General features: G+C 48.7%; 1 protein-coding gene across 5 annotated transcripts in view; it reads left to right on the top strand.

Annotated features, from left to right (window-relative positions):
• BCAS3 (BCAS3 microtubule associated cell migration factor) overlaps positions 1-24,372 on the top strand; it is an 831,824-nt gene that overhangs the window by 128,652 nt on the left and 678,800 nt on the right. For all 5 annotated transcript variants that reach the window (XM_060259085.1, XM_060259086.1, XM_060259088.1 and 2 more), the window contains exon 11: positions 13,704-13,874. In XM_060259085.1, coding sequence (XP_060115068.1) covers positions 13,704-13,874 — 171 coding nt within the window. The remainder of the gene's footprint in view (positions 1-13,703; positions 13,875-24,372) is intronic.

Here is a 24,372-nt window from a genome sequence, read left to right as displayed (position 1 = left end):
CTCAGTAGCTCTGCTGTGAGACTGAGAGAGACTGGCAGAGCAAGCTCTCCCCCCCCCCCACTCCCTCTTCTCCAAGGGAGAAGCTTCAGCCATTGGTAAAATAGAGGCTTTGCTCCATCGCTCCTATGTGATTGAGCAAGCCTGGCAAACAAGCTGTGATGCAGAAGGAAGCAAGAAAGAGGGAGAAAGACGCAGATGACAGCCAGTTGCTCGAGGGCCTGATAGGACCCATCCGAGGGTCTGAACCTGCTAGACCCTGCTTAACTCCAGGCATGCACACACAGAAATCAGCACAAGGACACTTATGAAGCTGCTTTATACAGAATTAGTCCCTTGGTCCATCAGGGTCAGTGTTGTCTACTCTTGCAGTGACTCCCCAGAGTCCAAGGCAGAGGGCTTTCAGATCATTTACTGCCAGATCCTTTAACTGGAGATGCCGGGGACTGAACTGGAGACCTTCTGCAGGCTACGCAGATGCTCTACCACTGAGCCACAGCCCCCGGCCCCATCTGAGTGTTGTGTTGCCAAATGGAGGTGCACGTGGGCCTCTGTCTCAGTTCAGCACATAGAAGCTCAAATTCCCACCTGGCCATGAGGCTCATTAGCTGACTTTGTGACAGTTGCTGCCTCTGTCTAACCTACTTTTTTTTTTTTTTTTACTTTTTCAAAATTTTATTGAGTCATCAGTATTTTCCAACAATTCTTTTACATAGAGAAAAAAAAGAAAAGACTCTTACTATTACACACATATCTTTCATCCTTAAGGAGGTATTTAGGGATACAAATTAATAAGAGAAAAAAAAAAAGAATACATCACCAACATCCATTTACCAAGTAATTGACAAATACTACTACTAATGTAGTATGTTATTTCTTTTTCCTATCCAATTATAAAATTTTACCCATTTTCTACTAGCTTCACTTTCAGATATCCCTTTTAACAAGTTTGATAAAATATTCTAACCTACTTCTCAGGGTTGGTGTGGGGAGAAACGGGAGAAGTGGAGAACCCTGCAAGGTAACCCTGAACTCCTTAGAAGAAAAGTTGAATAAAAATGGGGCCAATGAAGTACCATGAAATCTTACGATACAGAGAGGGCAGGAAAACAAACAGTGCTCCTGCCCACCAAAGTGTACCATACTGGAGGGTGGGGTGTTCGGTGCTGGGAACAGCGCCAGTAGAGATCAGACTTCCCAAATCAAATTGGAAACCAGGAGAAGATGATGATTATATTGGATTTATATCCCGCCCTCCACTCCGAAGAGTCTCAGAGTGGCTCACAATCTCCTTTACCTGCCTCCCCCACAACAGACACCCTGTGAGGTGGGTGGGACTGGAGAGGACTCTCACAGCAGCTGCCCTTTCAAGGACAACCTCTGCCAGAGCTATGGCTGACCCAAGGCCATTCCAGCAGCTGCAAGTGGAGGAGTGGGGGATCAAACCTGGTTCTTCCAGATAAGGGTCCGCACACTTAACCGCTACACCAGACCGGCTCTCTAACTGTGCCTGCTGCTTTGAAAGTTTTGTGGCAAAAGCCTGAGTCATGGTGTTCTTGGGCGCTCTGCGATACGCTCGTGCACCGCCGCAGCAGGGCATCTTGCATCGGCATAAATAAATTAAATGAAGCTCTTTCTAACCTGCTCTTTGATCAGATGATTCCTCTCTATGTAAAATTTACTGTGCGTTTTTAATGCAGTTCCTTTCCTGCTGCCTGGAGTATTGCGTCTGCTCGCAATTACAGACGGTTGTTTAATCGCTTGTGGATTATAAAACGGTAGTGATTAATGTCTTGTCGGATGGTTAGTGTGGGGTTGTTTTTTTTTGTGCATATGGGAAATGTTTTATTTCTCCCACACACACTTTCCCCCAACAAGGCCGTTCTGCACAGGCGCTACAGCGTGAACCCCTTTCTTCTTAGCTGACTTCCGCTCTGTCCCAAAGGCTTAGGTTGGGTGTTTTAGGGTTGTGTGTTATGAAAAGGTGTGGGGGTTTTTTTCTCCTGAGCAGTTCCTCTCTCTCCAGGGGCAGAGTCTGGATGCCCTGTGGGGCAGCAAAATTTGACCCTGGAGGTCCAATCCCATGGGGAGTTCTTTCGCAGAAACCTTGATGATGCGCCAGGGGCTGATGCTCTGTCATGGCTAGTTGCAGCTCCTGTTCATTTCAGTTAGTTTTCTCTGAAGAACTGGGAGAATTCACTGCAAGAAACGGCAGCCTTGCTGGGTATTTTTATTGCAGTTCTTTAATTGCTCTTTTGGTAAGGAACGGAAGTAAACTGAGAGCCTCTTATCCTGTCCTGGGTTGCTCATGATGTCTTATTGGTTCCAGAGGGTTAGTCTAGTGCAGCCAACATAACAGAGTCTTGTGGCACCTGGAAGTCTAACAGATTTATTGTGGCTGAAGCCTTCACGAGCCAGAGAGCCCGCTTCCTCCGATGCATACACTCACCTGCTTAAGCGTACTTTGGCAGATGAATGCTTTCTGCTGAAATAAATTTGCTAGCCTTTAAAGTTCTGCAAGCCTCTGTTGTTTTATCTGTCTCTCTTTATTTCAAGCTGTCTGTCCCACATTCCTGTCTGTGGCACCCAAAACAGTGATCGGCTTGGTTAAAAGTAAAAAAAAAAAGACTGCACACACAAAGATCAGCATTTTGAAGACATGCGTTAAAACAACAGTAGAATTGAACACAAGCCCTGGCAAAACAGCTGGCTCCAGCCATCATTAAATAGTAGGGAAGAAAGTTTTTGGAAAATCTCATTTAACTTTCCCACAATTAGAAAAGATTAACTTACACACTTATCTCCTATTTTGACATATGTGTTGCTTCAAACATTGGTTCCCTTTATAGGATCCATACAGCTGTTGACTCTGGACACTTGGCTTGTTGTTCCTGGTTTGCCTCAAAATGTCTACATCGTGTTACACACTGTTTTTCTTTTCTGCCCTGTCTATAAATTTGAATGATTTTCTTCCATTTCATTGTATCTAAAGAAGTATGTGTGTGTGCACACAAAAGCTCATACCTTGAATAAAACTTTGTTCGTCCTAGGAAAAGCTCAGGGGTGGAATTCTAGCAGGAGCTCCGTTTCATATTAGGCCACACACCCCTGATGTAGTCAATCCTCCAAGAGCTTACAAAAAAGAGCCTTGTGAGCTCTTGGAGGCTACATCAAGGATGTGTGACCTAATATGCAAAGGAGCTCCTGCTAGAATTCCACTCCTGAAAAAGCTCCATTTTGACTAAGTGCAGAGAGCCGAGAAAGATGTCACCAGCCATGCTTTGAACAGCGGAGACTTCTGTTGAGTGAGCATCATCATGGACACAGCATAGCTCTGTGCCTTCATGGTTCCTGCTCTTTAATGTGTTGGACATGAGGGAAGGTGGCCTGGTAGAGCCTGATCTCATCAGATCTCGGAAGCTGAGCAGAGTATATGGAAGGGAGACCACCAAAAAAAGGCTCTGCAGAGGAACACAATGGCCAGCCACCTCCGCTTGCCTCAAGAGCCACTTACTGGGGTCACCATTGGTGCATTCACACTACACTAAATAATGCGTTTTACATCTGGATTTTTACTGTGTAAGAAGAGCAATAATGTGGATGTAAAACGCATTATTTAGTATAGTGTGACTGCATCACATAAGTCAGCCGCAACTTGACGGCACTTTCCACCCGCAGCGGGTTGGACATGGAGCAGCACCTCACCCCTTGACTTGAGGAAGGTATGGAAGAAGGCTCCGCTCTTCACTGTGCCTTATCATTCTTCACCACATTCCTGAAGCATCAAAACTCTCTTCCAAGGCAGCATGTAGTAGACTGGGGTGGCCAAACTTGCTTAACATAAGAGCCACATAGAGTAAGTGTCAGATGTCTGAGAGCCACAAGACATGAATTGTCACATGTTTGAGAGCCACAAGGGAGGGAGGAAGGAAACAAGGAAAAAAGATGGAGGGGGGATGTAGAGGTGGAAAGAAAGCAACTTTAACATTTAATGCATTCTCCATGCTGCCAGGTGGCTTGGCTTGGAGAAGCGATTTAAAGAGACAAATGCCTTCTCCAAGCCAGCTGATGGAGTGGTGGGGGCTCCAAGAGCCACACAATATGTGTGAAAGAGCCACATGTGGCTCCCAAGCCACAATTTGGCCACCCCTGTAGTAGACCATGTTGCAGCATTCAATGCAAGTTGGTGTGGAAGTGCAAATATCTGGGGTGACTTCTTTCTCTTAGAGAAAGTTGTGGCCAGCTGAGCTGGTGAAAGCACATGCACACACACACCATGAATCTGATAGTCCCCCCCCCCCCCCCCCCCAGGATTTCCAGTCCAAGATTGGCTGGCAGTCATAATCATGGATTGCACACATTGGACGCCAGATAGTGGAAGGGAACGGAGGTCTGCAGCACGGGTGCCTGTGATGGCCCCGCGGCATGAAGCCTCTGGATTGGGCACGTCTCATGTAAACCCTAGGAGCCTTACTTTCTGGCTTTTCTTTGTTAGCGGGGCATTACACTTTCCCCACTGCACTGCCTCCTGGGGGCACCTGGAGATCTCGCACTGTTACAGTCGATCTCCAGACTACAGAGGTCAGTTCCCCTGGAGCAAATGGCTGCTTTTGAGGGTGGACTCTGTGGCATTATACCCTGCCGAGGTCCCTCCCCTCTGCAAACCCCACCCACCCCGGGCTGCGCGCCCCAAATCTCCAGGAATCCCCCATCTCAGAGCTGGCATCCCGACATCTTGGTCTCGATTTTGGTGCAGCTTCCCGTAGCACAGTCGAGATCTGAACATAAGCTACCTTGAGGCTGAAGAGCTTTCTGGAATCGTTACCCTTGGACAGCCAATCAGATCAATAGGTCCGTGGAGGCGAAGCATAAAACATCCCCCCTGCTGGCTGCATGTCCCCCCCCCCCCACTCCCCGAAGTTGTAAGCATGCCAGTTGTTTAAGGATTTTATTTCTTTCCATTTGTTGTGGGAATTTAAGAAGGGCATAGGGTGTGCGTGAGAGGAGAGAATAAGACACAAACGACAGGATATGTCTATTGCTAAGAGACGCTGTAACTCAGAGGGGGCTCCTTTGATAAAGGCTTGGCTCCGACTTTCCTTTCTTGCCGTCTTTTTTTTTTCATTTTTTAAGCGGCAGCATCTCCATTAGCCTTAATGGGGTAAGTACATCCAGGGAGGCATCTCAGAGGTTAATTGGGCTTCCTGGCTTGATCGGCGCTGTCAATACACACTGGCGCCTGATTCTGTTGCCCCTTCAGAGGTTTTCCTGACAACACACCAACAGACTTTGGTGTGTAAGTCGTTTCCCATGAATAATTCAAGCAAACCCTGGGCTGCTAATTGATGAACACTAATGTGTTTTCTAATCACTGCAGTTTGAGTTTTTAGCACTAAACAAAGCAGTTGCCATCGATTTGTGGCTTCTGCCCCAGTCCCCCAGTCCGTGATCTGAACCAATCCTCTCCCCCCCCCCCCCCCGCGCTCTTTCCTTTTCTGAATTTGAACGGGGAGCTTCAGTCATCAATCCCTGGACCAATTCCCCTGCCCCTTTCCTCTGGTCTGGCTTCTGGCACACCAGTGCATTGCATCTTCAGTGCATCCATGGAAGAATCACAGAATCATAAGAGTTGGAAGGGACCTCCAGGGTCATCTAGTCCAACCCCCCTGCGCAATGCAGGAAACTCACAAACACCTCCGCCTAAATTCACAGGATCTTCATTGCTGTCAGGTGGCCATCCAGCCTCTGTTGAAAAACCTCCAGGGAAGAGGGCTGATGTTGGAAGCCCTTGGGGTGGTGTGGGCTCTCTAGTGCATGGTTGTCAGTGTGTGTGTGTGTGATGTTAAAACAGCTTTGGAGCAAGCCCAGCCAAGTGTCATCTGCAGTCTGGGTGGGTTTTTTTGGCTCAGATGCCAAGGTACAGGGACCATGTCAGTGGGTGGGGGGGAAGGCTTCGCCTTTGGGCAGAGCTCAGGGGAAAGGGAACGGAATTTACCCAAGTGTGATTGCGGTTTTTCTTAGGCAGTGAAGAGCAGTGGGGTGTGCAACATTAGGCCCTCTGACTGGAGGCTGTGTGAAGCCTTTGGATTGGCTAGGGTTGACAGAAACGCTAAAGCAGTGGAGCTCATGGCTGAAAATTACTGATGAAATACAAGATATCAGACTCTCCAGAGGATTAATGCAAAAATGCCATCATACAAAAAGTGTGATCATTTTAAATAGGCATGTGCTGCTCAGCACTGCAGCTCAATTGAGTTCAGTTCTTTGACTCGATGGAGTCCCGCTTCTAGCGAAGACCAAATGAGCAACGGTTCAATCCTCAGTGAATTCCACCACCCAAATTTCAGTTTTAAAGTAGAGAGAAGCTCCTTTCTTCTAGTTGCCAGTGGAAATAAAGGTTGAACCCCATAAATCCGACAACGGGATCGCTAGCTGGAAGCGGCTTGATAGAAATGCTGGCAGCCTGGGTTTCTGCCCCTGCTTGTTCTGCAAAAGAGTACCTTCTGTCTGCTGCACTTTGCTTTAGCTCAGCTCCCCAGCTGTAGTTCCAGCGAGTGACTTGAGTAACTGTGGTCAGGAGAACATCTCCCCCCCCCCCTCAGTGTACACACACAGCTCCAGCACGCTGCCCATGACCACAGATTGCCCTGCCCTGGCAGCCTCCTTTTCTTGGGAGGATGTCCAAAGCAGTTGGTGGCTTCTGAAGGGAAACTATAATTTCTTGCTGTACGTGGGACAAGATACAGTGTCTTGCACTTCTCCCTGAAGTCCACTGGATGATCTCGTGATAGTCTCTAACTCTCCCTAACCTACCTCACAAGGTTGCTGTGAGAATACAATGAGGAAGGGAGAAACACTTGTCCCACTCTGAACTCCTTGGAAAAATGGTAGGATAAAAATGTAATACATAGGAAGGGGTGTTTCAGCAAATCAGACCATGGGCATGCTACAATTTGTTCTTCACATATACAAGAGTTACTGGTCCGCACCCTTTTCTGGTAGCATAGCAACATACGCTCACGTTAGTCACTTGTAACTTGACCAAACCAATGGAATATTGGAGGTCTGAAAGATTTTTTTTTTTTGAAAGAAAAACAACTCTCTGTTCATTCACGTAAGAAAACACAAAAAGAATGGCGGCGGTGGAGGAGCCCTAGCGTTAGAGCTCCTCGAGAAACAGCTCTCACCGCCACACAAGCTAAGCCAAGTTACTCGCTTTCTACCTTAGACGGAGGGACAAGCAGCTGAGAAAGGGAGGTGAGGAATTTTGAAGACCATTAAGCTGTCCTCCCTCCCTGAAATGAACTAACTTGCCTGTGGTGCTCGGGCCGAGTCGCGCTGCGCCGCGACGTGGAGTAGAGTGGGAAGGCGGCGGCGAAGGGACCTGCTGTGGGCGAGCCTAGCCGGCCGGGGCCGTAGTCGGGCGCAACTGAGGCGAACGCGGAGGTGGAGGAGCTGAGCCGACCGGACTGTAGCTGGACATCTCTGAGGCGGTCGCGGAGGCTGAGGAGCGGAGCGGGGGCTGGAGGAGCCGAGCTGCGAGCTTGAACTGTGAGCCGGAGGAGATAATAGCAGCGCCGGACTAGCTGTGGGACCTTTCCCCCTTACCCCCCCTCCCTGTATGGGAGTGTGACTTTGACTGGGGGGGAGTGTGGGATTGATTGGTGGCTGAAGGGTCTGGAAGAACATTGGAAGGGCCGAATTGAGTTGCTGACAGGCGGATTAGGGCGGAGGCCGTGGGACGAAAGGGATGCGGAGGGCTCATACCCTCCGGGCCCCCCGAGTCTGCACAGGGAGTTGCCCGAGTCTGCCGGTCGGTCAGTCGGCCATATAACCAATATAAGAACATCTCAATGACCCTTACCCAGCTATCCACTTTTCGGCAATTCCCCCCCCCCCCTTTTACCGCTCTACAAGAAGCAGGCTCCATACGGACACCAGTACGCCAGAAGGAAAAGGATGAGAACACGGCAAAAATAAGAACACTGCACTCATAGGCATTAGCACTTTAAAACCATTGCTTATTACTCAACTGTTTACATCCCCCTGTTCCTATCCCCCGTCCCATCAGATCTGAACTGCCAATTGAGAGATATTATTTATTACTAGTTGTGGTTTATAGGCTATTTAAATTGGAAATTATTTATTGGCTAAAGTGAGAGTTTGAATTATAGCGAATTAATTAAGGAAGAATTTATTGGGAGGGTTTTTTGTGATTAAGGAGCTTCTGAAACTAAAAACTGATCTGTGGCAAATTGATTAAGGAAAGATAATTATTGGGGAGGGTTTTATAATTAATTAGCCTTTAGACTAAATTAATTTAAATTCTAGCTAATAATTGTTGGGAAGTTTAGAGGGGATTTAGTTAAATAGCTAATTAGTAAATGGCAGATTAGTTAAAAATAGATAGATCAGCTGGGAGGAGGGGGCGGAAGAGAGGTTAGTTGGACGGTTCCATCAATCTAGGGGGACATTAACAGGAGATGATTGGCCTGGGGATTCCAGTGCTCCTGGGGAGGGGAAGATATGACGGTGGGACGAGGCAGAATTATAAAGGAAGGAGATCGAGACACAACAGTGCTCGACCCTCTTCCAGCCTTCGTCCCATCCCGACGGTGACAGGTAGTGGGGCCAGGTTGAATTACTCGCCTCCGTCACTGGTGTTATGCAACGCCAGGTCCATTAATAATAAGACCTCTGTCCTGCAGGAGTTCCTGATTGAACAGGACATGGACCTGGCTTGCGTGACCGAGACCTGGGTGCGCGAAGGGGAGACGGTAGCTCTCTCCCAGACCATCCCCCCGGGATACTCGGTCTTTCACCAGTCACAGACTAGCAGGCGGGGTGGCGGGGTGGCACTTTTCATACGAGAGGCTTACTCCTTTAGGGCTCTTCCGGCTCCAGAGATCCCAGGCGTTGAATGTATTGGCCTGATGTGGGATGTTGGGGAGGGGTTGGCGATCTGGCTGGTGTACCGACCGCCTAACGCACCGGCCGGCGCCTTACCATCCCTGGTGGAGGCCGCGGTGGGCTGGGCATTGGAGCACCCAAGGCTTTTGGTCTTGGGTGACTTCAATGTCCATGCCGACGACGCGGCATCCAGCCAGGCGATGGACCTGGTGTCATCCATGGCGACACTAGGACTCTCCCAGGTTGTTACAACACCCACTCATCAGGCGGGACACATGTTAGACCTGGTCTTTGCGGCCGGAATATCAGTGACTGATATTGCAATGGAAGCAGTGCCATGGTCAGATCACTTTGCCCTTAAGGCCCGTATGGAGGTGTCACCCAAAACCCGTTTAGGCGGAGAGCGTATTTTAGCTCACCCGCGGAGCCTGATGGACCCGGAACGGTTCCTAACGGCTCTATGGGATACCTGGCCCGCTGGCGATTCCCTGGATGGTCTGGTAGAGTCCTGGAACGATGGGCTCTCCAGGGCCATCGAGGAGATCGCACCCAGGTGCCCTCTGCGCCCCCGCCCGAAACTGTCGCCTTGGTTTAACCGGGAGCTGCGGCAACAAAAGCGGGGGCTCAGACGACTAGAGAGGCAATGGCGGCGTACTCGAGACGAAGTGACCCGAACATCTTATAGAGAGAGTTTGAAGGCCTATGAGATGGCAATCAAATCCGCAAAGAGAGCATTCTTTGCGGCTAAGATTGCATCCGCAACTTCGCGCCCGGCACAATTATTCGACGTAATTAGAGGACTTACTACGCTGCCGCAAGGCAGGTTAAATTTTATTGAATTGGAAATTGGCTGTGAGGCTTTTGCGAAATTTTTTGCGGATAAAGTCGCGTCACTCCGCCCTGACCCCCCCTGCCAGTTTGGAGACAGTTAGCGAACCTGAGGCCCCGAGCCTGTCTTCGGATTATACTCTGGATGGCTTTGACCCCCTCAGTCTGGAGGAAGTTGACAGGATTCTTGTATCTGCTCGCCCAACAACTTGTAAATTAGACCCATGCCCTTCCTGGCTTATTAAATCTTGCCAGGGGGATCTTAGATATCCCATGCGGGATATCATAAATAGATCCCTAACGGAAGGGCACTTTCCAACGCCACTTAAAGAGGCTGTGGTCCGACCCCTCTTAAAAAAGCCATCTTTAGATCCGGCCCAATTGACACACTATCGGCCGGTTTCAAATTTGCCCTTCCTGGGTAAACTTATTGAGAGGGCAGTGGCGATGCAGTTACAGACCTTCCTGGATGACACTTCCGTCCTTGACCCATTTCAGTCCGGCTTTCGCCCGGGACACGGGACGGAGATGGTGTTGGTTGCCTTAGTGGATGACCTTCAACGGCATCTGGATCGGGGTGGCTCGGCAATGCTGATGTTGTTAGACCTGTCGGCGGCGTTCGACACGGTCGACCATCGGCTACTGACGTGCCGCCTCGCCGACGCGGGGATTCAGGGGTTGGCCTTACAGTGGCTTTCCTCTTTCCTGGAAGGTCAGGGACAAAGGGTCGCAATTGGGGGGGAGCTATCCCGGAGGCGCTCACTCGACTGTGGCGTGCCCCAAGGGGCGGTTCTCTCCCCGATGTTATTTAACATCTACATGCGGCCTCTTGCCCAGATTGCCCGAAGGTATGGGTTGGGGTGTCACCAGTATGCTGATGACACCCAGCTCTATCTACTGATGGATGGCCAGCCTGTCTGCGCCCCGGAAAATCTTGACCAGGCACTACGGGCCGTGGCTGAGTGGCTCAGACTGAGCGGGTTGAAGCTAAATCCTACGAAGACTGAGGTCCTTTGCTTGGGTCGCCGCCCTCCCGGGGAGAGGGATCCCCCTGCCAGCTTTTGGTGGTGCGCCGCTGATGGCGGCGGACAGGGTCAAGAGCGTGGGGGTGCTATTGGAGCCTTCCTTAAAGATGGAGGCTCAGATAGCAGCCGCTGCCAAGTCTGCATTTTTTCATCTTAGGCGGGCAAGGCAGCTGGCCCCCTTTCTGGAGCGCGACGACCTAGCAACAGTGATCCATGCTACGGTCACCTCAAGGTTGGACTACTGCAATGCCCTCTACATGGGGCTGCCCTTGTCTCGGACCCGGAAACTGCAGCTGGTGCAGAATGCCGCGGCCCAGCTGTTATTGGGTCTCCCAAAGTGGGGACACATCCGGCCGGGTCTCCGGACTCTGCACTGGCTTCCAGTGATATACCGAGTCCGGTACAAGGTGCTGGTTATTACCTTTAAAGCCCTATATGGCCTGGGACCTGCCTACCTGAAGGACCGTCTCTCCCCACATGTTCCCCAGAGAGCACTGAGGTCAGGAACACAAAATCTCCTCATTATCCCTGGGCCAAAAGAAGCCCGTCTGAAAGCCACCAGAGAAAGGGCTTTCTCCGTTATGGCCCCCGTATGGTGGAATCAGCTGCCGGAAGAGGTGAGGGCCCTGCGGGACTTGGCGCAGTTCCGCAGGGCCTGTAAGACGACCCTCTTCCGGCTAGCCTATACCTAGCCTGTATTTAGCTAGGATAACAACTTGATGTAACTGGCCAGCCATCTGTTTACAGGAAACTGAATTACTCTGTTTTTAAGGTTTTAACTGTTTAAATATTTAATTGTTTTATACTTGAAATTGTTTAAATTTTATGTTTGATTAACTGTTGGAAGCCGCCCTGAGCCATTCGTGGGAAGGGCGGGATATAAATCCCGAATAAATAAATAAATAAAAAAAGTAAGACTTCCCTACTTGGGGTTACCTTTTAGCCTATTTTGCTCACTGCAGATAACCAAGCAAGTAACTATTTAGCAACCTGGCTTCAAAGTTGACATCATTGGCATGACCTTTATCTAGGTATCTAGTATGTTTTTGTCCCTCCCTCCCCCAGAGGTTAGGGCAGGGTACATAACTCTCCCCTTTTATTCTCATCTCTGTGAGGTGGGTTAGGATGAACGAGTGTGACTGAAAGCCAGCAATTTTTGTGGCGGAGCAGAGATCTGGACCTGGGATTCCCAGATCTTAGTCCGACGCTAATCAGTACACCACACAGATGCCGCCCTGGCATAAATGCTACTCTAAAGTAACAAAAGGGGGAAGCACAGTAAAAATATCTCAAATACAACAAACCCAAACACTGTGTTCAGTGATGCTACAAAAATATATATAATGTACAAAGAAATATATTCAACAAACACTGACACAATCCTTTTTGTACCAACTCTAAATGCAATAACGTCCTTCCAACCAAGCAGTCTCTTAATGTTGTTCACTGTTGTCTTCAGATGAATGTATATTCTTGGAGAGTAGCCTCAAAATATAATTCCAGACAAGTAGCCTCAAATTATAACCCCCCACTAAGCAGTTTCCGGATTTTGAAGCGTGTTTCAGTCAGTGGCCCTTCCTCAGATAAGGTATATTTCCTTCCAGAAAAACTCCTATTTCATATACTCATTCCAAACACTTTCAAAGAATTTTTTTTAGTATAGCTTCCTTTTGGGGTTCCGATTAATAACATCACACAGCTTAACAGCTTCGCATGGTTCAGAATTCAGGTCTTATTCCTCTTCATGAATGCTGCCCCTATCTTGGGGAGACACCAGTTGCTCCTCTGCCTCCCCTGCCAGAAAAAGAGGCAGCAGCTAAGTCGGTGGGGCAACAGAAAACTTGCTGCTGCATTGTGCAACCCCCCCCCCCTCGAAATTGGGATGTGTAGTTCCTTAGGAGAAGGTCCTCGTCTCTGTGCCTGTTGACGTGGCTGCCACTAAACTGGCTTTGGAGTTCATGTGCAGAGTGTGAGATTGAGCGCAAAGTTAGAAATACTCATGTGCCGTGTGCCTCCAGTTTGGTATACTGGTTAAGTGTGCGGACTCTTGTCTGGGAGATCTGGGTTTGATTCCCCACTCCTCCACTTGCAGCTGCTGGAATGGCCTTGGGCCAGCCATAACTCTTGGCAGGAGTTGGCCTTGAAAGCGCTCTCAGCCCCACCCACCTCATAGGGTGTCTGTTGTGGGGGAGAAAGACAAAGGAGATTGTGAGCTGCTCTGAGATTCGGAGTGGAGGGTGGGATATAAATCCAATATCATCATCATCTTCTCCTGGTTTCCAATTTGATTTGGGAAGTCTGATCTCTACTGGCACTGTTCCCAGCACCGACCCCCCCACCCCACCCTCCAGTATGGTACACTTTGGTGGGCAGGGCCACTGTTTGTTTTCCTGCCCTCTCTGTGTCTCTGCAGCATCCTTCCAAAGCCGCCCCCCCCCAACCCAGAATGTCCTCATTTGGCTTAATTCCAGTTAAGAGAATTATGTACCTGCAGTGCTTTAATGTCTGCTTGCCTCTGAAATATCGGAGGGCATTTATGGTAAGGGGAAATGGTTTGAAATCTGGTTTTGCATCCTGGATGGCTCTGAGATGTTTGAGGTTATGACTACAGGAGACACAGACTTCTGCCCATCTTATGAGTGTAAAGCACAGATGTCTGCTACGCTTTATGCTGTAAATGTAATGCGGCTTGGCAGAAGGGGGGGGGAAGTATTCTGCAAATGAGCTGTTAGCATTTGGTATTGTATTTTCGTATTTATATCTGTACACTTCTCCTTCTGGTTTGGGACAGAAACAGTTCGCAGCTGTCAAGCGTTTAACCTCCTGGAAGTGGGCTTTCCTCATCAGTTTTAAGGACATCAAGGGGCCAAACCCAGTGTTGTAATGGTTTGCAATAGAGAATGAGCTTTTGGTTGATTGTCCATTTATTTTCTTCCTCCCTAGACAATAAAAACTGGACTTACCATGGTTGGGAAAGTGGTGACCCAGTTGACGGGGACTCTTCCGTCAGGAGCGACAGAAGAAGAGATCTTGGCTCACAGCAATACTCGCCGCAGCCCCTTGGTGCCTGGAATCGTCACTGTCATTGATATGGAGACGGTTGGTGAAGGACAGGTAAGACCCATTTTTCAGAGGAATGAAAAATTGCGCTCTAAGCCCGGGAGTACTGAAACCCTCTCTGCTTAGGTAACTTTTCCTTCATTGCAGATAGAGCCAGGTGGGCAGCCGTGTTGCTCTGAAGCAGTAGAACAAAAAAAGAGTCAAGTAGCACCTCTAAGACCAACAACGTTTTATTCAGAATGTAAGATTTCGTGTGCTAGAAAGCTTGCCATTCCATCCTATTGTCTGATGAAGTGTGCTTCTAGCACACGAAAGCTTACATTCTGAATAAAACGTTGTTGGTCTTAAAGGTGCAACTTGACTCTTCTCCTCCTCCATTGATTTGTCTGCCCAGGAACACTCCCTCCCCCACACTAGCCACGAAGCTCCTGGGGGGGGGGGGTTGGAAAGGATCAGGGGTACATTGCAAGTCACCAGGTTAATGAAGACAGCAGGCCTTTTATGAGTGCTCCTTGATGCTCACTAGAGGAGAAGGCTGGTGGTGATAGCAAAGCAGGCTTTCTGAGATGCTGGCCCTTCATTACTGATCCCACCGAGGAGGCCGACTTGAGGGTTGGGGCAGTGATGCTCTGTATTCTTGGTGCTTGAGGTGGAGGGGGGACAGTGGGAGGGCTTCTAGTGTCCTGGCCCCACTGATCTATGGCTTGATGGCACCTGGGTTTTTTTTTGTGTGTGTTGGACTGGATGGGCCACTGGCCTGAACCAACAGGGCTTCTCTTATGTTCTTATGAGAAGCTTCGGAAGAACTTCTGGGTTCTCCAGCACACAGTTTGAAAATTCCTGAGCTAAGAGAAGAAGAAAATGGTATTGGATTTATATCCCACCCTATGCTCTGAATCTCAGAGTCTGAGTGGCTCACAATCTCCTTTACCTTTTCCCCCACACACAACAGACACGCTGTGAGGCAGGTGGGGCTGAGAGAGCTCTCCCAGAAGCTGCCATTTCAAGGACGACTCCTGCATGAGCAATGGCTGACCCAAGGCCATTCCAGCAGCTGCAAGTGGAGGAGTGGGGAATCAAGCCCGGTTCTCCCAGATTAGAGTCTGCACACTTAACCACTACACCCAGCTGGCACAAGCAGGCAAAAATCTCAGCCTGGGATGCTGCTGGGAATAGCAGTCCCACATTGAGTTCTCCTCTCTTTCCCCATCACTTAGGCAGGCTTATCCATGCTGTGACATTATCAAGCGGTAGATCTTCACATTCTCATTTCACATCATTGGCTGCTGTTGGTAGGGATGGACAGAACTTTGACTCTGCTCCAAACAGCTGAACATTTAATAGGAATGGGTGAGATCTGACACAGGATTGCCATTTTTTGCTGGTGGACTCGTATCAAGCATCATGCCCCAGACTAAAGCGGCGGAGTTAATAAATACTTCTGTACTGATTGCAGAATTACATCCCTCGATTGAGTTTGAGGAAGGGAGGCTAAGGTTATTTTTGGGTGGCATGGATTTCTCTGAACAGAAAGGACTAATTGGGAACGAATGCGAGCCAGCTTGTGTGCACTGGGAGAGCTTTCGTGGAAGTGATGTTTTTGACAATGCCAAGTGCAAAGTGTCGCTCTGTGTCATCTTCGGGCTGGTTTGACATTGATGCTGATTGATGGCGACCGTTCGTAATTCAGGGGCAGCCTGATTGTGGCGATGACCCCGCAACGGAGCGGGACCGGAGGGCTCGGATCAACTGCTGGGAAGACTTGCTGGCTCCAAGAAGACCTCCTCGCTAGACTCAGCTATCCCGTTAGTGAGCTAGGAAGCGCATGGAGGAGTAAACCGGGTCAGGGGCCTTCAGCAAGCGTGAACTAGCTTTGCCCTGGTGCACTTGGCAGGCTTCGGTCTTCACACCAAAGAACCATCGAACGTCTCGCCTCTCTCTGCGTGTCCTAAGTGTAAATCCCGCTGGCTGCGCAGAGCATTCCACTGCTGTGTAATAGCAAGGTGGGGCTTTTGCTGTGTTGGGCAGAAGATATACCACAGTATAGCGCTGACTTGGATGGCCCAGGCTAGCCTGATCTCATCACATCTCAGAAGCTAAGTGAGATGGTCCCGGTTAGTACTTGGATGGGAGACCACCAAAGAAGTCCTGGGTTGCCTCACAGAGGCAGGCGATGGCAAACCACCTCTGAACGTATCTTGCCTTGGAAACCTCAGGGTAGGGTTACCAGGCGAGACCGACAAGCCAGCGGAGGACTTACCAGTTGGCTCTGGAAGAGAGGAGGGAAGAAGCGTGATTGAGCTCTGAAGCAAGTTATGGGTTAGCTAGCTGTTGCATTTAAAGGGATCATGTTCCTTTTAAAACAACAGGAGATAGGGCCTTCTCGGTTACAGCACCCCGTTGGTGGAACCTGCTGCCAGAGGAGGTGCGGGCCTTGCGGGACATTAACCAGTTCCGTCGGGCCTGTAAGACCGTCCTCTTCCAGCTGGCTTTTTAATGTGGAAGTAGTATTCCATCTCTATGCAAGCTATGTTATATGTGTAGCACCAAACTGATCTGTGTTTTAAATTTGTTTTATTGATGTTCTGTTTTTATGTTTTAATGGGGTAATTTGTTTCTTATTATTTGATTACTGGAAATATCATATTTATATTATGTTATGTTATCTAAGCCACCCTGAGCCTGCTTCGGCGGGGAGGGCGGGATATAAATTAAAAATTATTATTATTATTATTATTAAATGCCTTCCTCCATTGGAAATAGTAGAGGATTGGGGGTACCTTCTTTTGGGGCTCATAGAGTTGGACTCCTTGGTCCAAACTTTCTGAAATTTGGAGGGTTTTTTGAGGAGAGGCACCAGCAGCTATGCTGAAAATTTGGGGCCTCTATCTTAAAAAGAATACCCCCCCACCCGAGCCCCAGATACACACAGATCAATTCTCCAGTATGCCCTGTGGGAACCATTCTCCATGTGTTTTATGGAGCGCCCGGAAGTCATTACCTCCCCCCTGCTTTCTGAGAGCCCTGAAGTGGGAGAAGGGGGTCCAAACCCGGAGATCCCCCGCCCCCAACTGGGGATTGGCAGCCTTACTCTCTGGGGGCACCATATATTGACTACGGCTTGACAGCACTTTCGCCACATTGAGATATTATTATGGACATAAGAACATCAGAAGAATGCCGATGGCTCAAACCAGTGGTCCACCTTGTCCAGCAGTCTGTCTCACACAGTGGCCAAACGGTTCCGTAGTTATCTCAGCCTAGTTAGCATTTCCTAATGACCCTCATCGAGCCACAGCCTCTGAAGCGGAGGTAAATTATCTCTTTACCGTAAGAAATCTTGGGGGGGGGGGGCTGCCACCCTGGAAGGCCCCGCCTGTCGCAGAGCGTGCTCCCATGGTGGGGCCAGCATCGAGGAGCACGGTGGTGCCTGGCTTTGCTGTGTCTGCCCAGGTGTGGTGTGGCAGTTGAGAAGGAGCGCTGTGGCACCCCCTTTCCCTCCAGCCCCCTTTGGCTTTCCATCGAGCAGGAGGAGGGGGAGTGGAGGGAGGAGGCGGGGCCCTTGTCCAGGGTTGCATTGCCCCCTCCCAGCCCACTCCAGCCTGGCCCCCTCTCATTAGGGGCGAGTGAATGTTCCACCCCACCCCCGAGCATGTTGGAGGAAGGGCATGTTAAACATAAGGTCATCCTTCCTTGCTGTAGACAACCAGCCAAGTGGCTACGTAGGCTTCAGAGTCAGTGTTTTGGCACAACTTTGCTCAGCTAGAGTTTGGATGGTGTAAACTCTATTTTACTGGTGATTCTAAGAACAGAAGAAGAGCCCTGCTGGATCAGACCAAAGGCCCATCTAGTCCAGCATTCCGTTCACACACTGGCCAACCAGTTGCCTCTTGGAAGCCTACTGTTCTAGCACAAGAGAGTTGGGACTCCCAGCCCCTTCAAGCCTCAACCCTGCATCTGTCTCTACAGTGGCTGAAGGCAGCCCTCTTACCCCTGCTGTCCCGGGAACCCCACTTACTGTCACTGGCGCTGCCGGCTCCAACATGAGACCAGGAAGCGACAAAGCTGGAAGCGCACTCGTCGTCAGATCTGCTGTCCCAGTCAGTCCTCTGGGGGTTCCAGGTTGGGAGAGGAAGCCAGTGCCCAAGGGCCAAGAGAGACAGCGACGAAGAACCCAGCAGGACCCATGCCAAGCCAAGGAGCCGATGCCCAGCAAGCAGGGGTTATGCAGCTGGTTCAGGGAGGAGTAAAGCCGCTGGAGGAAATGAGCCGGCACCCCCCATGAAGCACCCAAATAGGCCCCACCCCGGAACAAGGCAACAGCAGGAAGGCAGCTCCACCCAGGACCCAGTTCAGCATCCAACAAGGAGGAACAAACTCTGGTCGGGGGGAGGGATGGAGCAAGGGGTAGAGCGTGGTTATGGGAGGAAGGATATAAGGGAGGCCAGACTGGATGGTTGGGGAGGAATAAGCTGGTAGCTGCTTTCCAACCCAGAGAGAGAAAGGAAAGCAAAAGGCACCAGCTGGCGGGGAGGAGGTGTGGTGAGGGAACCCTCTCCCCCTGCCATTCTGAGATCTCCAGTGGCTTCGACTAAAGGAGGGCCAGAGGGCCCCCTGCAAGGCACAGACAGGGGGAGGAGGAGTGACTGGTGGGGGGCCCTCGGATGCGGAGGGGCTACATGACACCCACGGACAGGAAGACTGCAACAGTATCTTCCCACCAGTGCTCCCCAGCAACAGATATAAAGGGGCATTCTACCCCTGATAGTGAAGGCTGTAGACATCCATCTTTACTAGGAGCCACTGATAGCCCAGGCCTCCATGAATTTGTCTACTCCCCTTTTAAAGCCTTCCGATTTGGCAGCCATGACTACATCCAGTGGCAGCGAGTTCCACAAATTAATTAAGCACTGTATGAAGAAATACTTCCTTTTGTCTGTCCTGAAGCTTCATTGGCAGCTTCTCCCTGTCCACTCTCTCCACTCCATCCATAATTTTATAAACCTCTATAATTTTATAAACCTCTATCATGTCTCCCCCTACTTGCCATTTTTCTAGGCTAAACAGCCCTGTGTTTTAACCCCCCTCACACACACACACACACATACATATTGCACAAATAGCAACTGACGCTTGAGTTTTAAATAATTTTAAAGATTATTTTTCATGAACTAGTTCAAAGAAATACCTTTGCATAAGAGTATAAATAAGGGCAGTTATTCATTTGGCCTTCGAGGCCATGCTGAGTTAAACACAAAATAACAGAGAAAGGAGGGGAAAATTACCAAATATTTCTCTTAAGTTTTTACAAGGTTCAGTTCTCTTAGAATAAGGTAGTTAGTCCATTTGGGGTTTATTATTCTTTTCCTGGAAAATATTCTCTTGGCTTTTCGTGTAATGCCAGAAAAAGAGAGAGAGAGAAATTCTAGTTCATAAATGTCTCATGAAGCCCTTTTTTTAAAAAAAATGCAGTCATTATTTCTGACGCTCTGTGTCTGCTCCCAGACTCCTCTTGCAATAGCTTTAGCAATAAAATGATTTATCTTAGGTTTTCAAGTTGCCTTACATATGATTTAGAGGATTTTTGTCTTTAATGAACTTGGCCTCTGATCTTCACAGTAATCGTGAGTTAGACTACTTAATGGATACTATGAAGAACTTGGCTTTCTTTTGTGTGTTTTTTTTCTTTTACCCTCTTTTTTTTTGTCGTTGTTGCAAAAAAGGGATGGCGCTGGAGTTATTCAAGTACATGCCGAAATATAAAGAAGATGTTATTGCTAAGCTGAGGGTTCCCTTTCTGTCTGAAGCCCCCAAAATAACAGAGTAACCATAGACAGAGGTACAGACTCTGTTCTCGGATCTTCTCAAGCCAGAAATAATACTGTGGTGCTTGTACGGCTATGTCTTGGGATTTAGAAACACCGCTGGAATTAACGTTTTAATACTTTGGCAGTGCTGAGGGTGGGCCTCAGAATTTTGCAGTGTGCTTCTCGAAAAAGGAGGCCGTGTTGCTGCTGCTGCTGCGGCTCTGCCTTTGTGATTCCTGCAGGTTGAAGTCTCCTTTGTATTGCTTTGCTGGCACAGCTTCATGGCCATGAGCACGCGCTATGTGGACTGGATGTCCCCGTTTCCTCTCCCGGGATCATCTCCCCTCCTCCAGCAGTACAGCGACCATGACACTGACCTACCTGGTAGGAGAACAGAGTCGGAGTCCAGTGGCACCTCTAAGCCTATGAAGTTTTATTCTGGGTATCTGCTTTTGTGTGCACACACACTTCTTCAGATAACTGGAGTATCTGAAGAAGGGTGCGTGCGCTTGAAAGCTTGTACTTTAAATAAAACTCTGTTGGTCTTAATGGTGCCACTGAATTAAAACTTTGTTCCGCTGCTTTGGATCAATATGGCAGCCCACCTGGATCTACCCAGTAGGGTTATTGTAAGATTTTTTTTTTTAAGTAATGTGTGCAGAGGGATTCAACATGCATGAAAGGAAAGGTCCCCTGTGCCAGCACCAGTTGTTTCTGACTCGGGGGTGACGTTGCATCACAACTTTTTCACGGCAGGCTTTTTACGGGGTGGTTTCCCATTGCCATTGTCTTCCCCAGTCATCTACACTTTCCCTCCAGCAAGCTGGGTACTCATTTTACCGACCTCAGAAGGATGGAAGGCTGAGTCAACCTTGGGTCGGCTACCTGAATCCAGCTTCTGCCGAAATCAAACTCAGGTCGTGAGCAGAATTCAGACCCACAGTACTGCAGTACTGCTGCTTTACCACTCTGCGCCACATAAATATTTTGTTCCTTGTCAGTCGTTCTGACAGCTGCCCTGCTTATTTACTTCTTTATATCCCACTTTTCTCCCAAAGACTTTAACTGGCTTAAAATGTGTGTGTGTTTGTTCATTTGTGTGTGTGTGTGTGTAGAAATCTACATAAATAAACCTGTTCAGAGCAAATGTACCAAGCAAAACTATCAAATATCTCTCAAGCCAGTCCTGGACTCCTTGGCTTGCTTCTTCAAAGGCTGCAGGCCGTGGCCTGTGATCCACTTCCAAGGACTTGTGCCCGTGTTTTAGAAGGACAAGCAAAGATGTTACATGACTGGAAAAGACAGATTCAGGTGGGCAACTGTGTTGGTCTGAAGCAGTGGAACAAATTTGGAGTCCAGTGGCACCTTTAAGACCAACAAAAGTTTATTCAAGGTATGAGCTTTCATGGCCATTCACACTTCCTCAGATACATCAAAAGGGAAGTTGCCAGTCCACACACAAAGGTAGAGGGTGAGCAGCGAATCAGCATACAATGTAATAAAGGTGTTTAACAGGTGCATGGACCAAACTGGAATAACAAGCTTTGTTTACTTGATCATCATTTTGGGGGTTTAATTACGAGGGAAAACATAGCGAAGGAAATAACTATATCAAAATTGGAGACAGATGGACAGACGTACCTTCTTAACTGTGGAATGCTGCCATTAATTGAGACTCTGTTATCATGCTTCATCCATCTATTCTCAACTGTGGAGGCATCCTTTTCTTTGAGATGGTGTGATTTGCTGCTCACCCTCTGCCTATATGTACTTCCATTTCAATGTCTTGGAAGAAGCGTGCCTGCACACGAACGCTTGTGTCTTGAATAAACTTCTGTTGGTCTTAAAGATGCCACTGGACTGGAAAAGATCTCACTCCTCCTTTCCTAGGAAACTTGTATCACGCAAGAGAGAGGAAAGACAGTCTGTAGTTCTGGGCCAGTGCTTGGTGAACTTCTGAGGGCCGAGTCTCGCTTCCATTTTGAATTAAAACCAAAGGCATGCTTTGCTGTTTTGCCTGGAAAGGATTTCCCTTGAGGAGAAGTCACCATCAGCTCCAGAGACACAGTTAATGGTGCTGCATCTCTGTACTGGGGAGTGGTTGCAGTCTCCTGCTTCGTCCAGTGAAGAGACATCGAAGAATTGCCTGCGCTCGTTTGAGGCCAGCTAGGAGGAGGCAAGGCCAGAACTGTGGCTTGTGCAGAGATAACAGCGGGCAACTTTCTCTGCTTCCTTTGGTTCATACCCTTACTAGTGAACTTGCCACGCAGGCATTTCTCTTTGCGACAGGCTCCTGGTTCACAATTGAGGAGTGATTGCTGTATGTCCTGCCCAGGCAGGAGGGCGCAGCTGAATTTCTCCTTCCATTGTCTGCACCGGAGGCATGTAGAGGCAAGAACTTCGAGACCCGTGACTGGCTAGTGGAATGAATGAGTGAATAGATGCAAAAGGAATGGGAGCCTACTGAAGTTTAATGTTTTTATTTCTGAACAACAAATAGGAGGGAGGGTGTTTGCACAGATATCTACATGAGGCTGCTAAGACCACTAAAGACCGAAGCCCATTTTAACCCACCCTTTTATATGAAGTTGGTTTTAATGCACGCACAGGGTCATTCCATGCATTGTTTAAATTTTTTTTAAAAAAGGTAAAGGTAGTCCCCTGTGCAAGCACCAGTCGTTTCCGACTCTGGGGCGATGTCGCATCATGACGTTTTCACAGCAGACTTTTTACGGGGTGGTTTGCCATTGCCTTCCCCAGTCATCTACGCTTTCCCCCCAGCAAGCCGGATACTCATTTGACCGACCTCGGAAGGACGGAAGGCTGAGCCAACCTTGAGGCGGTTACCTGAACCCAGCTTCTGCTGGGATCGAAGTGAGGTCATGAGCAGAGTTTGGATTGTAGTACTGCAGTTTACCACTCTGCACCACGGAGCTGATTATTGTTTAAATAGGGTAGTCTAAACGATGTTTTCGCCTTCTCTGTGTAAACTTTCAAGGATCTCAGGTAGGTGCTGGGAAAGACCTTTCTCTGCCTCGGATCCATACACCAGAGCTTTTACCTTTGTACCCTCAATAGAACTACCAGGGCATCTAACATTAAAAACATACATGATAAAAACACGGTTTAAAAACTGTTAATCAAAACAAAAACACATCATTAAAACAAAACCAAAAGCTAGAAATATGCATGCAAAAGACATAAAAGCAACAACTAAGACACAGGGCATCAAGGAGAGAGAATTGAGGGAACTCCAGGTGTAACAAAGAAGTCTTCACCCCCTGGCAGAAGATGGCAACACAAGGGGACAGGTGAGTTTCTCTGGGGAGAGTGTTCTAAAGTTTTGGTGCTGTGACCGAGAAGGCCCTCTTTTGGGGGTTGTCACACACCGAATTTCAGAAGGGGGGCACCCGAAGAAGACCCTCAGGAGATGGCTGTAGTGGCTGGGTAGGTTTGCAAGAAAGTAGGGGCTTCGTTTGACTGGCACAGGCATTCATTCCTCTGTCATATTTCTGCCTCTCCCACCCTTCCGCCAAGGAAGGGGGGGTGTTTTAAAACTGTGCTCTGAGGTGCCTTGCAAGCTTTATTGCCACAAGGCACGTTTCCTTCAGCCAGTTGTCTGTTGCTACTGACCTTCCTTTGCAGTGGGCAGTCACAGGAGACAGGAGGGTGAATCTAGGGGTGGACTCTCCATTCATGTGAAGTTTGTGGATTGGAGGAAAGCAAGAAATAAGCTGCCCAGAATCTTGCAACAGTTGCTAAGGTCCTGTAGCAGCAGCTCAGGGGTTCCTTGGCAGGGAAGGTCATGTGCACTGTGTTCACTGAAAGGTTGGCAAGTATTGCTATGAAGAACAGTACACGGTCACTTTACACTGGCAAGTATGCTTTGTAGGTTCATAAGATTAGGGGAAATAAGATAATCTTTCTCCCATAATGTTAGAACCGTGTTTTTGCCCGTTGAATGTGCAGACAGCCAAAAGAGCATCTCCTGTTTTAATTCAGAAACAGGAAGGAGACAACGCAAAATTAACTTCACAGCAACAGGATTTAGCTGTTGGCCACTGGCTTAGATGGCTGAAATGGGGATTAGACAGTTTCATTGAGGAGAAGTCCATCACTGATAGTTAGCCATGGTATCTAAATGGAATCTCCATGGTTGTGGGAGCCAGTTTGGTGTAGTGGTTAAGTGTGTGGACTCTTATCTGGGAGAACCGGGTTTGATTCCCCACTCCTCCACTTGCAGCTACTAGAATGGCCTTGGATCAGCCAGAGCTATTGCAGGAGTTCTCCTTGAAAGGGCAGCTGCTGTGAGGGCCCTCTCAACCCCACCCACTTCACAGGGTGTCTGTTGTGGGGGGAGAAGATATAAGAGATTGTAAGCCGCTGTGAGTCTCTGATTCAGAGAGAAGGGTGAAGTACAACTCTGCAGTCATCGTCTTCTACTTCTGAATAACAGTTGCTGGAGAACAGCATATTTGAACTTTTCATTACTTCTATTAATTTACAGATGTCGTGAGCCACTTTTTATATTGATGAGAGTGGACTTTGTAACCTACTTATGCTTCCGTACAGGGGCATCTGGCTGGCCACAATGGGAAGGCAGCTACCTGCTGAGATGGTCTGTCTTGTTCTTGACTCAGCAAGGTCCTTCGGACGTTCTTAGAACAACTTGCCCCCAGTCAGTCTTGGCAGGGATTTAAACCTGGGTATCGTCGTCCAGCCCCGGCCCTCTGTCTGCTCTGCCA

Source organism: Heteronotia binoei, chromosome 18 (assembly GCF_032191835.1).
Source record: "Heteronotia binoei isolate CCM8104 ecotype False Entrance Well chromosome 18, APGP_CSIRO_Hbin_v1, whole genome shotgun sequence".
In the NCBI taxonomy this organism is placed as follows: domain Eukaryota; kingdom Metazoa; phylum Chordata; class Lepidosauria; order Squamata; family Gekkonidae; genus Heteronotia; species Heteronotia binoei.
The sequence above is the reverse complement of the archived record's forward strand: the minus strand, read 5'-3'. Positions and strand labels throughout refer to the sequence as shown.